This window comes from Cuculus canorus, chromosome 15 (assembly GCF_017976375.1).
Source record: "Cuculus canorus isolate bCucCan1 chromosome 15, bCucCan1.pri, whole genome shotgun sequence".
Lineage (NCBI taxonomy): Eukaryota > Metazoa > Chordata > Aves > Cuculiformes > Cuculidae > Cuculus > Cuculus canorus.
In genome coordinates this window covers 10,999,046-11,012,857 of record NC_071415.1, presented here as the reverse complement: position 1 = coordinate 11,012,857, position 13,812 = coordinate 10,999,046, and the positions used below count along the sequence as shown (strand labels likewise).

The window sequence follows — 13,812 nt, the reverse complement described above, 5'->3', positions numbered from 1 at the left end:
GGGGGGGTCTTGCTGCAGCAGGAAGGGTCCTTACCCGGCTGTGGGGGTCCGCAGCGATGAGGGGGTCGAAGATGCAGAGGGTGGCAGGGGTCAGCGGGGAGAGGGGGGGCGGGCAGGGATGGGGGAGGCAGAGGGGCAGGGGGAGGCTGGAGGTCGGGAATTGGGGTGGGCAGAGGATGGGGGGAATCTGGGGGGAGGCGGAGATCGCGGATGAGGGGCGGTGGGGGGCTGGGGGAAGGCGGGGGTCGTGGATTGGGGAGGCAGAGGGGCAGGGGGAGGCCGGGGGGAGGCTGGGGTAGCGGATAGGGGGGCGGTGGGAGGCTGGGGAGCGGCGGGAGTCGGGGATGGGAAGAGGCAGAGGGGCAGGGGGAGGCTGGGGGGAATCGGGGGTTGCAGATGGGGGTGCAGAAGGAGGCGGGGGTCGCGGCTGGGGGGCGGTGGGACGGTGAGGGGAGGCAGGGGTCGCGGATGCGGGGAGGCAGAGGGGTAGGGGGAGGCTGGGGGAAGGCGGGGGGTCGCGGATTAGGGGGGCAGAGGACGGTGGGAGCCTGAAGGGAGGTGGGGATCACAGATGGGGGGGCAGAGGGGCAGGGGGAGGCGGGGGTCGCTGATGGGGGGCGGGCGGAGGGCGGTGGGAGCCTGGGGGGAGGCGGGGGGTCGCGGCTGGGGGGGGGCAGAGGGCGGTGGGAGGCTGCGGGGGTCCCGAGGGGCGGGCGGGGGCGGTGCCGGGCTCTATAAAGGCGGCGGCGGGGCGGGCGCGGCGCTCGGTGTCGGCGGCGGCAGCGGCTGCAGCGATGACGGCGAACGGGACGGCGGAGCCGGTGCAGATCCAGTTCGGGCTGATCAACTGCAGCAACAAGTACCTGACGGCGGAGGCTTTCGGCTTCAAGGTGAACGCCTCGGCCGCCAGCATGAAGAAGAAGCAGATCTGGACGCTGGAGCAGGACGGGGAGGACTCCAGCGCCGTGCTGCTCAAGAGCCACCTGGGCCGGTACCTGGCGGCCGACAAGGACGGCCGGGTGAGCTGCGACAGCGAGGAGCCGGGCCCCGACTGCCGCTTCTTGGTGGTGGCTCACGGCGACGGGCGGTGGTCGCTGCAATCCGAGCCGCACCGCCGCTTCTTCGGCGGCACCGAGGACCGCCTGTCCTGCTTCGCCCCTTCCGTCTCTCCCGCCGAGAAGTGGAGCGTTCACCTGGCCATGCACCCCCAGGCCAACCTCTACAGCCTGGCTCGCAAGCGCTACGCCCACCTGGGGCCCCGCCGCGACGAGCTGGCCGTGGACCGCGACGTGCCCTGGGGGGTGGACGCGCTCATCACCCTCCTGTTCGTGGAGCAGCGCTACAGCCTGCAGAGCTGCGACCACCGCCTGCTGCGCAGCGACGGCCGCCTGGTCCCTGCGGCGGAGCCCGGCACCGCCTTCACCCTCGAGTTCCGATGCGGGAAGGTGGCTTTCCGCGACGGGGATGGGCGCTACCTCGCCCCGTCGGGACCCAGCGGCACCCTCAAAGCCGGCAAAAGCGCCAAGGTGGGCAAGGATGAGCTCTTCGCCCTCGAACAGAGCTGCCCGCAGGTCGTGCTCCGAGCCGGCAACGACAGGAACGTCTCCACTCGGCAAGGTACGAGGGGTTGCGGGGGGTGGGGTGGGGGGAAGACACACGTTTCGGACGGCCCGAAGGCCCTGGGGTGTCGACACCCGTGCGTCCCTCCAGCGTCATCATCTCAGAGGCATTGCCGATCTAGGTCCCCTCCTGCAACCCCCCTCCCAGATCCCCTCCTGCAACCCCCCTCCCAGATCCCCTCCTGCAACCCCCCTCCCAGATCCCCTCCTGCAACCCCCCTCCCAGATCCCCTCCTGCAACCCCCCTCCCAGATCCCCTCCTGCAACCCCCCTCCCAGATCCCCTCCTGCAACCCCCCTCCCAGATCCCTTCCTGCAACCCCCCTCCCAGATCCCTTCCTGCAACCCCCCTCCCAGATCCCTTCCTGCAACCCCCCTCCCAGATCCCTTCCTGCAACCCCCCTCCCAGATCCCTTCCTGCAACCCCCCCTCCCAGATCCCTTCCTGCAACCCCCCCTCCCAGATCCCTTCCTGCAACCCCCCCTCCCAGATCCCTTCCTGCAACCCCCCCTCCCAGATCCCTTCCTGCAACCCCCTCTCCCAGATCCCCCCCCGCAACCCTTCTGGCATCACCCCCTCCTCCAGGTTCCCCCCTGCAACCCCCTTCCAGGTCACCCCCCTGCAACCCTTCTGGCATCACTCCCTCCTCCAGATCCCCCCTTACACCCCTACGGCGTCACCCTCTCCTCCAGATTCCCCCCTGCACCCCTCTGGCATCACTCTCTCCAAGTCCCCTGCAACACGTACCCCCGGCAGCCCCCCGTGTCCTTCCAGCATCTCCTGCTTCCTGCAGCAGCAATCCCACAGGGTGCCCCCCCCTCACCCCTCTGCCTCCCCTCTTTAGGGTCTCTCCCCCCTCACTTGAGCCCCTTCTCACACGCGCATCCTTCAGCCCTGCCCCAAAGGGCACCCCCCGCACCCTCCAGTCCCTCTATCGCCACCCCACCCGCATCCCTCCCACATCTTCTCCCTTCCCCCTCCCGCTTCTCCTGCCTGGGGGCCCCACTCCCCCAGCACCCCATCCCTGCAGCTTCGCCTCCGCAGGGTGCCCTGCGTGGGGGAGGAATGGTGAGGGGCCAGCCTTGGGGTGCTGGGATGGACGGGCGGGGGGGACGGTGGGGGAGTGGATGGGATCTTCCCTTGCCATGAAGGAGGCAGGGCTGCTGCTTGTGCCTTCCTACCTTTGTTCACCCAACAAAGCCTCCACCAAACTCTCCTTCTTGCGGAGCCACACGCCCTGCAGAGCGGGGCTCTGGGGGGCTGCGCGCCCCCCATGGGGCTGTGTTCCATACTGGGTGGTTGAGTGGGTGCCACCCGCCCCGCTGGCCTGGTAGCGTTACAAAAATGACTTTACCAAAACCCCCGCGGTCGAGCCATGACCTACATCCACCCACATAACGGCAGCCACCTCTCCACGCCTGTCCCCATCGCCTCTGCTCGCCCGAGAGGGCACCGCGCCGCCTGCCTCCGGCATTGCGGCCACACGGCGCAGCTCCCCGGGCACATGGCCACCCGCCCGCCTTCGAGGACCCGGTGTGCATCCCACCCCGCCCCAGCTTGCGGGGTGCTTGCTGGAGGACAGGGGGTACCCACTGCGTAGGCAGAGCGATGCCGGAGCCACACGGCTGCCTGCGTGGCCAGGTCAGCATGAAAGCCCCGCGGCACATCGCCGGCGTGCCAAGTCAGGCCGGCACACGCCGGGTGCGGGATGGGTGTGAGCACGTCTCGCTGCAGCAAAGCCTGGAGGATTAAGCACTGGGAAATTCTTTTTGTGTGTATAGATAATATTTCAAGGTTGCAGCTTCATCCTGGTCTGTGCCTGGGCAGCTCCTTGCGGGGAGTTCACTGCCTTTCTACTTTCTTCTTTCCGAGAGCAAATCTTCTGCTGCAAAGCCCTTTAAGAAAATACAATGCCTGCAAAGAAGGGGCAGTGGGGGCTGTTTGCCCGGGCACGGGGATTTGGCGGGATGGTCCCTTCCAACCCAAACCATTCTATGATTCGATGGCGGCGGCGGGGAGGATGGCGATGGCGGGGAGGATGGCGGCAGCGGGGAGGGTGCCGCAGCGCCGTGGGGGAAGGGCTGCTGCAGCCCTTTGTCACCAGAGATGGGAAAAGCAGATGTGTGTGGGGAGATGTGCAGGCTGGGGTCCCCCATGGTGGGGTCGGATGGTGCTGGGGACCCTCTGGAGTGGGTGAGAATGCTGCTGGCGGACCCGCCAGCTTTGTGTGATTGGGCATGGATAGAGGGGATGAAAAAGGGGGAGCACAAATCTCCCCAGCAACAGGGGGCTCTGGGCTGTGCCCGGCCCCTTGCCAAGCAAAATACAGTGGGGAGGGGTGTGTTGGGGCTGCACATCCTCGCTCGAGTCTTGTTTTGTCCAGGGAAGCCATTTCCACCCAGTTTATCCTGCCTGGCAGCACAGAAGGGCTGGGAGCTGCTGCTGTCCAGGGCTTTCCCTCCCTTCTCCTGTTGGGAAAGCGCTTTGTCCCAAGGTTACGGAGAAGGCTGGTGAGATGCAGCCGTTGGAGGAAGCGGTTACAGACAGCCCTTTCCCCCGTGGAGCTGATAAGCTCCGCGCTGTTGGCAGATGCGCTGGAGGCCACCAGGGATGGGGGATGTGGGATGTGGGCAGGGAGAGTCTGCAGCTCAGCGCAGGCTCGTGGGAAAAGGAATCTTGTACCCGCGTGGAGTTTGGGAGGGAGCAGGACTCCGGTGGCTGTCTTCCCCCCCAGTGCCCACGGAGGAGATTGGATGGGACCACGGGACTGCTGTGGCTTCCCTGGCTGGGAGCTGGAGCTGCTCCAGCCGTGGGAGATTGCTGTCCCATGAGTGTCGAGTCAGCTCCTGGCTTGGCACCTCTTCCCTGTCCCTGGCATGGCTGGCATCGCCATCCCTTGCGCACAGGGCTCTGGGGACCATGATGCTGGCCATCCCTGGGGGGGCATGAGGTGGGTGCCAGCCGTCCTTCTGCACCAGCGCTGGGGCTCACGGTGGCCCTGGCACCTCTCCCCTGCCTCCAGCTGCAGAAGGATGGGGGACCCTGAGGAGCCCAAAGCTCTGAGAGCCCCCATCTCCCCATTGCACCTTCAAACAGAACCGAGTCGGGGTGCTCCCAGCAGAAAGCAGCCTCCTCCCCAGCTCAATGGCTCCTTTCTGGCCCTGACTGCGCAACAAAGGGCCCTTTGTGGGCATGAAGGTCCCGGGGGGCAGAGCGCTGGCGTCCTCCCTGCTCTGCTGGGTCCCTGCCAGCCCCCCGCCCGGGCAAGGTGTGCTGCCTGCCGCCCCTACCCTGATGGGGGGAGAGGGTGGGCTGATAGGGGAGCCAAGAGGGGGACGGGGGCGAGCAAGCAGTGCGGGGATGGGAGTGTGTCTGGGCACGTCTGGAGCTGGGGAGCTCTGCTCCGGGGCCGGGAGCCCCTCGGCACAGGGTGGGTCAGTGCCTGCTGCAATTGTGGCAGATCTCCCCCCAGTTCATCTCAGCGCCACAGTGAGATGGGGACACACAGAGCTGTGGGCACGTGGGCTTGGCTGCAGGTTTTCAACCAGAGGTGCCAAGGGGGATGTTGGCACTTGAAGATGCCACAAAGCCACAGGAAATCGATAGGAAACAAGGGATGGGTTTTCCAAGAAATTTGTGTTTCACCCCAACCTGTGACCCCCTTGCATTGCTGCACCCCAGCAGAGGAGCTGCTTTGTCCCTGGATGCTCCAGGCTTTGATTTTAGACAAAACCATGCTTGGATTTATGTGGGTGCAGCGCAAGCCTGGCCAAAGGGCAGGGAGGGGACAAGACAAGTCTTTGGGCACGTGTGCGGCTGCACCGTGGAGTGGAGGGTGCCAGAGCCCAGCGGGGAGACCGGACCTGACCTGTGCGGGCAGAGCTGGGTGCAGGCACCCCAGCTGCTGGGGCACAAGCACTCGAAATCCTGCCGTGCCTCCCACGAGGGCTCTCGGGCTTTGCGGGGTGCTGCTGGTGCTCCCTCACAGGGAGATGGGTTTGAGTTTTTCAGGCATAGCCACGGCTTTTTTTGGAAGGGAGCCTCTTGGCCCCTAGGGAGCTGGAGGATGGGAGAGGTGCAGCCTCCCACCTGCGCTGGGCAGGGCTGGCAGCTGCCCATGGGCTTTGCCGCATGGCCATAGCAAGGCAGTGAGCGAAGCCTGTGCACAGGCAGCCTCTCGCGTGTCTCTCTGCTCCCCCTGGGCTTGGGCACAGCGGCTGCTCCAGCTGGCTTGTCCCACTGCTTCGTGGTGGTCTCACCAGCGTCCTGGGATGGCTTGTAGGACACCTTCTGGGTGAACTTGGTGGAGAAGGAAAGGCTTCTGCGTGCTGTAAGTGTCCTCATGGCATGGATGTTGGCATGGCCACAGTGAACGGCTGCTTTAGATGGAGAAGTTTGTCTCTTTGGGAGGTGTGGGAAGACACGTGTGCGCTCTGTGGTGGCTACCGGCCTTCGTGCGCATCTGCTGTCCTGGCCTGGAGAGCAGTGAGGGCTGGAGCATCGATCCTGCAAACCTGAGGGCTTGGCAGCGGCTGGAAACCTTGGCAGCTGCTTTTCTTTCCTGCTCCAGCCTTGGCTCTCCTCCCCATTGCCCTTCCCCAGGTCTCCTCTCCAGTGATCTCCAGCCCAGGGGCTTTGTTTGAGGGAGCTTAGTGTTAAGAAGCCCAGGGGGAACACGTGCCCCAGCCCTCCAGCTGCTATCTCTGGTCTCTCCATCATCCCTGAGACTCCCCTCAGCAAAGCCATGTTCCAGTAGAACTGGAGGCCATCGCACACAGGGAATTTTGTGGGTCACAGATGTGCCTCCACTCTCACCCCTCCCAAGGCACTGTGCTGCTGCAGCAGGCTCACAAACCCCCCCCCCCCCCCCAGCTGTAATTAGCAGCTTCATCAAGGTCAGGCAGAATCATGCATGCTCCAGACTGTAAATTTACCGAGAGCGGTAATTAAAGTGTGATTGGCTCAACCGGGCGCTGCGGGAGATGCTGTCTCCCACAGCCCTGTGCTGCAAAAAGCCGGTGTGATGGCAGGAGGTGGCTGGAGGGATGGTCTCTGTCCTCCCCCATGAACTGCCATGGTCCTACCACCTCTCAGCCCATATGTCCTCCAGTGTTTCTCCCATCCCACCTGGCTCAGCACCCCCAACCTCCTGCTCCAGCTCTACAACCCTTTGAAGCTGCCTTCTGCCCCAGCTGTAATTGCATTCCTTTCTGCTGAGTCGATGTAACCCAACCCAGTGCTGCTTTCGGGGAGGGGGTGGTGGGAGACCCTCCTGCCGGCATCAGGGAAAAGCCAAACCTCTCGGGCTGTTGGGAGCATGGCCTGGTGTTGGGGTAGGGAGAGGGGATGGTGTCTGGAGGCTGCTCCATCTCCAGCCCACCCAACCCTGCACAAACCATCTCCCCGGGCTCTTCTGCGGTGCCTGCAGCTCATGGAGCTCCTCACCGAAAAGCACAGTGAGGAAGAAGCACTGCCGCCCGCTTCCTCCCCAGTGCAAACTGCAGCGGGTTTGGAGGTGCCAGCAGCTTTGGGTGATGGGCTGTGCCCCCCTGCACCCCCTCCTGCAGCCCAGTCCCTCTCTGTGAGCCCCTGCAGAGCCCCTCTTGCTCGGCTCCCAGGAGCGGGCGATCGTGTGGCTCTTGAGAGGGGCTGGAGCAGCCTGTGGCCACACTGCTTTCCGGGCAGGGGTGCAAAATCAAAGCCAAATGTTTCCACTGGCAGCCGGCTCGGCCCCCAGCAACCCTGGGAGGCAGCGAGAGCGAGACAACCACCCAGGCTGAGGACTTGGGGAGAGGGGATGCGGTGAAGAGGCGACAGAGTGGCAGCCTGTGGACAGCTGGGGTGTGGGAGATAAGAATACAGCCAACAAAGCAAAGCCTTCAAAACCTGATCCCTTTGGGAAGAGTGGGAGACTGATATGCAAAGCAGAGATTGCTCCCCAGGGGCCAATGTGTGTCAGTTTGGAAGTGCTGCCCACTTCCCATCACCATTCACCCAAAGGTGATGGGAAGCTGCCCAGATGGGATCTAGGGGAAGGCATCTCCGTTTCCAAGGCCAATAGCTGGCGTGTGGTGGGAGATGGTCCCTTCCTGGGTGGGTGCAGCTGGTAGGGCTTGCTGGTGGCTTTTGCCGTGCAGAAGAACCACCAAGGCTGCGGTGCCCCAAACCTTCCCAGTGGCTGTGGATCACCGTACATGAAATCCCAGTAGCCAAGAAACTGGGAGGCAATGTGCCATGGTGTTGCGTGGGACTGTACACCTCTCCAGTCCTGCAGGCAGGCTCTGCCCTCCAGGAAAGGCAGATTTGATCAGGAAGGTTGCACGTACTCTTTGCATCCTTTCCAGGACTGGGTGTGCGCTCAGACTCAATCCTGCAGCACCCACACAGCAGGATGGGAACGTGGGCGCTTTCTGCTCTGAAAAGCTCATGGGCTTCCTCTAAACCACAGTCTGTCTCACTGTCCCCTCCTGGGATGCTCTCACTGGTTATGGACCTGTGCCCCACTGGTGGTACTGGGGTGCATCTCAGCTCATCCCAGCTGTGGGTTTGCAGGGAAGAGCAGGGGCCGAGCATGCTTTGGCTCCAGGCTACGGCTTGTGACTCGCAGCACTGAAGTATTTTTAGGCAGAAGTCCACCAAGCTGGAGAGCTCTGGAGGGGTTTTGGCCTCGCCAGCCCTGACTAAGCAGGTTTGCTCGGGCTCGGTGCCTGTGGATGGATGGGCACATGGCCCAGCGGGGGCCCGTGGTGGCCCCAGGACTGGCTGCATCCTCCTCCAAGGCCAGTGTCCAGGGTGGGAATGGCCATCGGCTGCTGGGTTGTGGCCACAGTGGCGCCCATCTGATGCAGCGACGGGGCAGAGCCCCGGGACAGGCTGGTGCCGATGGTATTTTGGGAGCCAGGGAAGGGCTTGGCTGCCCCAGAGTTTCCCAAATCTCCTCTCCCTGCGAGCCTCGCTGCCCCAATGGGCTGTGACAGTTTATGGATGAAAAATGGTGCCACGGTCCTTAAACACGCCGTGAGCTGGGGATTCATAGGTGGTGCGGAGGCCTCTGCTAATGGATTGAATAACCTGGTTGTCAGCTCCGGGCAAAAAACTACAGCTCTCTTCTGTGTGAAATATCTATGTTGTTTTTTGCTTGGCGCTTTATTGTGATGAAGCCAGGGAGTCCTGAGCTGAAGCTCGTGGCTGCCTCAGCTCAGTCCAACGCTTCGTTCTGGCCTTAATACTTGAGTAGCCGAATGAAAACCTGGATTTGTACCCAAAATGCCAGAGCGGAGGCCACGCACAAGACTTGGAGGTCACCAAAGCTCACTCAGGGGAGCAGGAGCACCTCTTAGTTGGGTTTCCGGGGCTCCCCACACGCAGACCCACAGGAGGTGGGTTGAGGTCCCTCCCACCGAGACCCCTCACCTCCATCTGCCTCTGCCCTCAGGGATGGACCTCTCGGCCAACCAAGATGAGGAGGGCGACCAGGAGACCTACCAGCTGGAGATCAACAAGGACACCAAGAAATGCGCCTTCAGGACCTACACTGGGAAGTACTGGACCCTCACCTCCAATGGGGGCATCCAGTCCACCGCCTCCACAAAGTGAGTCCCTTTTCCTGGTGGCTCTGGGAAGGTGCCTGGGCTTCGGGGTCCCCTCTGTGTCTCCCAGGGGAATCCAGAGTGGGGGTTTCCAGCCTAAGCATTTGCCTCAAAACAGTGAAGACGGTGAATTCCGCAGAGAGCCGAGGCTGGGTTGGGGCTTGCCACCCACGATGCTCGGGAAGTCCCTCAAGCCACGTAATCTTTCCTCTCCGCTGGGGCTGTCGAAATGCTTTATCCCGCAATTCAGCCCTACGCTAGCCCAGAGGTGGGTGGAGACCCCAGAAGTGTGTCTGGCTGCCTCCTGCCTGTAGGGCAAGAGCTTCCCATTGGGGCGGGCACCACGATGTGGCTCATCCTGCAAAAATGGATGGAATTGGGGTCCCCGGGCCAGCTGTGGCAGCCACAGGGTCCCTGTCCGGCACATCCCGCTGACCACCCTCTCTGCTCCCACAGGAACGCGAGCTGCTATTTCGACATCGAGTGGTGTGACAAGCGCATCACCCTGAAAGCTGCCAACGGCAAGTATGTGACGGCAAAGAAGAACGGGCAGCTGGCGGCCTCCATGGAGACAGCGGGTAAGGGACCCCTGAGGGACCCCAACCCTGTGCTGGGCAGTGGGGGATGGATAAAGCCTCTGCCAAGCCAGGCTCCTCTTCCAAGCGACGCCCAGGGATGGCAACTCCCTGCCATCCTAATGACATCCTAAAGAAGTTTTCCTAATGACAGTTTCAAGCGCTGTGAGATGGGGGGACAGATGGGGTGGATGAGAAATGGGCAGGGGCACAGCCCACCCTGCGGGCTGTGGGGTCTGTGCTCTGTGCCCCCCCGGCCACTCTCACAGCCCATCTCTTCTCCAACACAGGTGAGACGGAGTATTTTGTGATGAAGCTGATCAACAGGCCCATCATCGTCCTCCGCGGCGAGCACGGCTTCATCGGGTGCCGGAAGGTGACCGGTACCCTGGACTCCAACCGCTCCTCCTATGACGTTTTCCAGCTGGAGTTCAATGATGGAGCCTACAACATCAAGGGTGAGCCCCCAGCGATGGGGACGGGCCAGGGGGTGGTGGCCACTGGGGTCCCCGTGGTGGCTCACAGGGTCACCTTGTCCCTTCTCGCTCTGCCCGCAGATGCCACTGGGAAGTACTGGATGGTGGGGAGCGAGTCGTCTGTCACCAGCAGCAGCGACACCCCCGTGGACTTCTTTTTTGAGTTCTGCGACTACAACAAAGTGGCCATCAAAATCAATGGCAAATATCTGAAGGGTGACCATGCCGGGGTCCTCAAGGCATCGGCCGACACCATTGACGCCTCCACCCTCTGGGAATATTAATGCACTTTAGCGTACCTCCCATTGCCAACTTTTCTTTCCCCTCTTCCGTCCTTATTTTTCCTTTGGGTTTTGTTTCTCCTCTCTGTAAAAGGATTTTCAGACTGGCTTGTCCTTCCCTCCCGCCGTAGATTTGGTGTGTTCTGTGGGAGATGGCTCTCCATAAATCCCTGTAAGAACTGGAAAAGTGGTGGGGCAGCCTGCCTGTAGCTTTGTAGAGGGATCTGTCTCTATCCTCCTCCCCACCTCTGCCTTTCTCCAGGTTTGCTGGGCTTGGAAACTGCCGTACCCCACCCCTGGCCCCGAGCATCACCTTAGGTAGGTTATTCTCCTCTCCTCGATTTACAAAAAGGGAATAAGATCACCTCTGTGCTCGCTTCTGCCATATCAGCGCTGGTGCTGCCTCAGTCTGTGCCGCCGGTGTCCCGTGGAGCACCCGTCCCGTCCCATCCTGCTCCAGCCAGGGGCAGAGCGACGGCGCTGGGCTTGGCTGGTTTCTCATGGCTCTCCCAGCAGCTTCTCTCCGCTCCTGGCTTTCAGGGCAGGAATGAACCCCCAGCTGAGCCATCAGAGGTGACCTTACATATCTCAGCCTCCCTGGGGCTGGGGCTGGCGTGTGCCCACGGCCTCAAGGAAGGGCCAGCAAGCTGACTGCTCCCACCCCACACCCCCCTGCACCTGGAAATGATTTTTTTTGTTTTAGGGTGATCCTGTCTGGAAAGCCTCAGCCTTTCATCTCACGGAGCCCTGTGCTCCTTATGGCCCTGTGCCCCTCCTTGTGCCTCTGGCTCTGGAGGAGCAGCGTAGACCCCGATGGTGGCTCCAGCCTGGCCTGCTGCTGCATCGGGTCGGGGGGCTTCATCCATCGCACCCCCAGCGCTGGGGGCTATGGTCCCACAGGAGCTTGGCTGATGCAACCTCCCCTGGGTGGTAGCTGGAAGCATAAACTGCAGATTTTGGTTTACAGGATAGAAAAAGTTCCTTAGCAAACTTTGCACAGTGAGATTTGCTCAGTACCTTTGTGGGTTTGGTGTGGGTGGTTTGTTTTTTTTTTGTTTGTTTCCTTCTCTCATAAAATACTGGAACAGTGAAGCGATCACTGAGCACCTAATGCTGAATTAGGAAGCGCCCGTTCCCGCGGGCTCCCCCCGAGGAGGGCAGCTCCTGGTCCCACCGGCCCAGGGCACCCGGGCTCGGCCCTCATGGCATCGCAACCCTACTGGAAAAAAAGAAAGGAGAAGAAAAAAAGAAAGACCAAAACAGTATTTTTGTTAGTCTCTATTTATATACGCTCTCCATGGCACTGTGTTACCAGCTGTTGTCTGTACTAGGTCTGCATTAGAGTATAACGCTGTTCGTAACGGGTGACGCTGACGTGTTCGTTAGGGTGTTGAAAGGCACTTTATCCTTTGGGGCCTTCCTAGGGTCGGTATTTGCTCCCTGCAAACACACCGAGGAGCCTTTTCCCCTCGTGGGTCTCCACCGGGGAGGGAGCGCTGGTCCCACCCCCCCCACGCCAAGGGTGCTCGTGGCATCACTGCTGTGCCAAAACAGGGCCGGTCCCTATCGCCAGGGGCTCGTCAGCCTTAAAGCCATGTGGAGGGAAAGGCTCACCCTCCGTAAGAGCTTGGTGCTAAACTCTCATCCGGGAGGGCGAGCGACCCGTTCCGTCCCCTGCCAGGGGGGTGCTCCAGGCTGGGTCCCTCTCCGGCGCAGGGGAGCCCGGCTGGGACTCTACCTCGGCTCTGCGCTCGCACCCAGGGGCCGCCTGCGCCCACACGGGCACCTGCGCCTGCCCGGGGCCCGCGGTGCCCCGCAAAGGACCCAGTGTCTTGATGAAGCCCTGAGTGACCCTGTGACTTGGCACAACACTTCTCGCTGGCCTTCACCCCCCGTGTCGCCTCCTCCCCGTCCCCCGTCGCAGTTCGAACCATGTAATTCCCTCTCCGGCTTCTTCCGTGTGACATTAGGTCAACATCTCTCCTGTCTCCTCTTATCGGGTGTTGTGACTCTGAAAACATCTCACCCTGAAAATTTAAGTTTTGGGTTTGTTCGTTTTTTTTTTTGCTTTGGTTTGTTTTTTTTTTTTAATTATTATTTTTTGTAAGTGCCATTTGTATAACTTAAAAAAAAAATAGCTTCAAATGGAGAAAGATGAATAAAAAATAAAACCTGCATTCGGATGTGAGCCGTGGCGTGCGGTCTGTTGGGGCGGCAGGGGCTCCAACAGCCTTTTACTGAGAGGCACCAGTGTCAGCATGGAGATCTTCCCAAGGATCCTGCTGGCTCTAGAGGTCTTGGATGACTTGGTGGGAAGGGAATGGTGACCATCAGGGTCATCCCAGTACCTGAAAGGGGCTACGAGAGAGCTGGGGGGGCACTGTTCACAAAGGCTTGTAGTGACAGGATGAGGGCAATGGGTATAAACTGGCGAGGGGCAGATTTAGACTGGACATAAGGAGGAATTTCTTCACCATGAGGGTGGGGAGGCCCTGGAACAGGTTTCCCAGGGAAACCGTGGCTGCCCCATCCCTGGAGGTGTTCAAAGCCAGGTTGGATGGGCCTTGGGCAGCCTGAGCCATTGGGGGGTTGGAACTGGGTGATCTTTAAGGCCCCTTCCAACCCAAACTATTCTACGATCCCCAGTGAGCAGGCTTAAAGCCAAAGCTGGCTGGAGGCTGGGTCACCTCTTGACTTGCCCGGAGCAGCCCTGAGCCTGTGGGCATCCTCGGGGCCCGGTGAGCTGCACGCAGGGCAAGGAGATGCGCCAGCACACACCTTCCCTGCAACCATCCCCTCCTGCAAACCAGCTCTCCTGCCAGTGCAGCTGGGAGAGAAGCTGAGCCCACCTTCAGCCTGGAGCTGCTTTTTCTCCACCTGGCTCAGAGATTTCCTCCCCAGTACAACAGCCCAGAGGGGGAAGGCACCTGTCGGGAGGAAAAAGCAATGGGTTGCTAGTTTGGGTCAACATTAAGGCCTCTCCTCCTCTGCTCAGTGAGGAGGGGAAAATAAAGAAGCCAAGGACAGAAGGAGGTGGGAAGCCCATCTGCTGCAACCCAGCAGACGCTGCAGAGGAAAGGGGATGTCGGGGATGTGCCCTCAGCCCTCCTGAGGCAGCCAAACCCAGCCTAAAAGTCAACCAACCCACACAGGTTTGATGCTGGGGCCAACCGTGGCTCCAGCTACGAAGACGGGGTGCAGCACGTGCTGATGGCAGGGAGCAGCCGGCCCCTCGGCCTCCCGCAGCCCAGCTCGGCCCTGCGGTGCACCCAT

The 13,812-nt window shown here is 61.5% G+C and overlaps 1 protein-coding gene across 1 annotated transcript; it reads left to right on the top strand.

The window, feature by feature from the left end:
• The first annotated feature begins 746 nt into the window (after positions 1–746).
• On the top strand, positions 747–12,606 carry FSCN1 (fascin actin-bundling protein 1). The gene is made up of 5 exons (XM_009564610.2): positions 747–1,617; positions 9,054–9,210; positions 9,664–9,785; positions 10,073–10,240; positions 10,340–12,606. Exons 1-5 carry the CDS (start codon positions 795–797, stop codon positions 10,540–10,542), a joined length of 1,473 nt encoding a protein of 490 aa, XP_009562905.2. The 5' UTR covers positions 747–794; the 3' UTR covers positions 10,543–12,606.
• The last annotated feature ends 1,206 nt before the right edge of the window (positions 12,607–13,812 follow it).

Coding starts and splice junctions, on each gene's coding strand:
- FSCN1 (XM_009564610.2), top strand. CDS start 795: ATGACGGCGAACGGGACGGCGGAGCCGGTGCAGATCCAGTTCGGGCTG. Junction 9,786..10,072: donor GGCCTCCATGGAGACAGCGG/GTAAGGGACCCC, acceptor TCTCCAACACAG/GTGAGACGGAGTATTTTGTG. Junction 10,241..10,339: donor TGGAGCCTACAACATCAAGG/GTGAGCCCCCAG, acceptor CTCTGCCCGCAG/ATGCCACTGGGAAGTACTGG.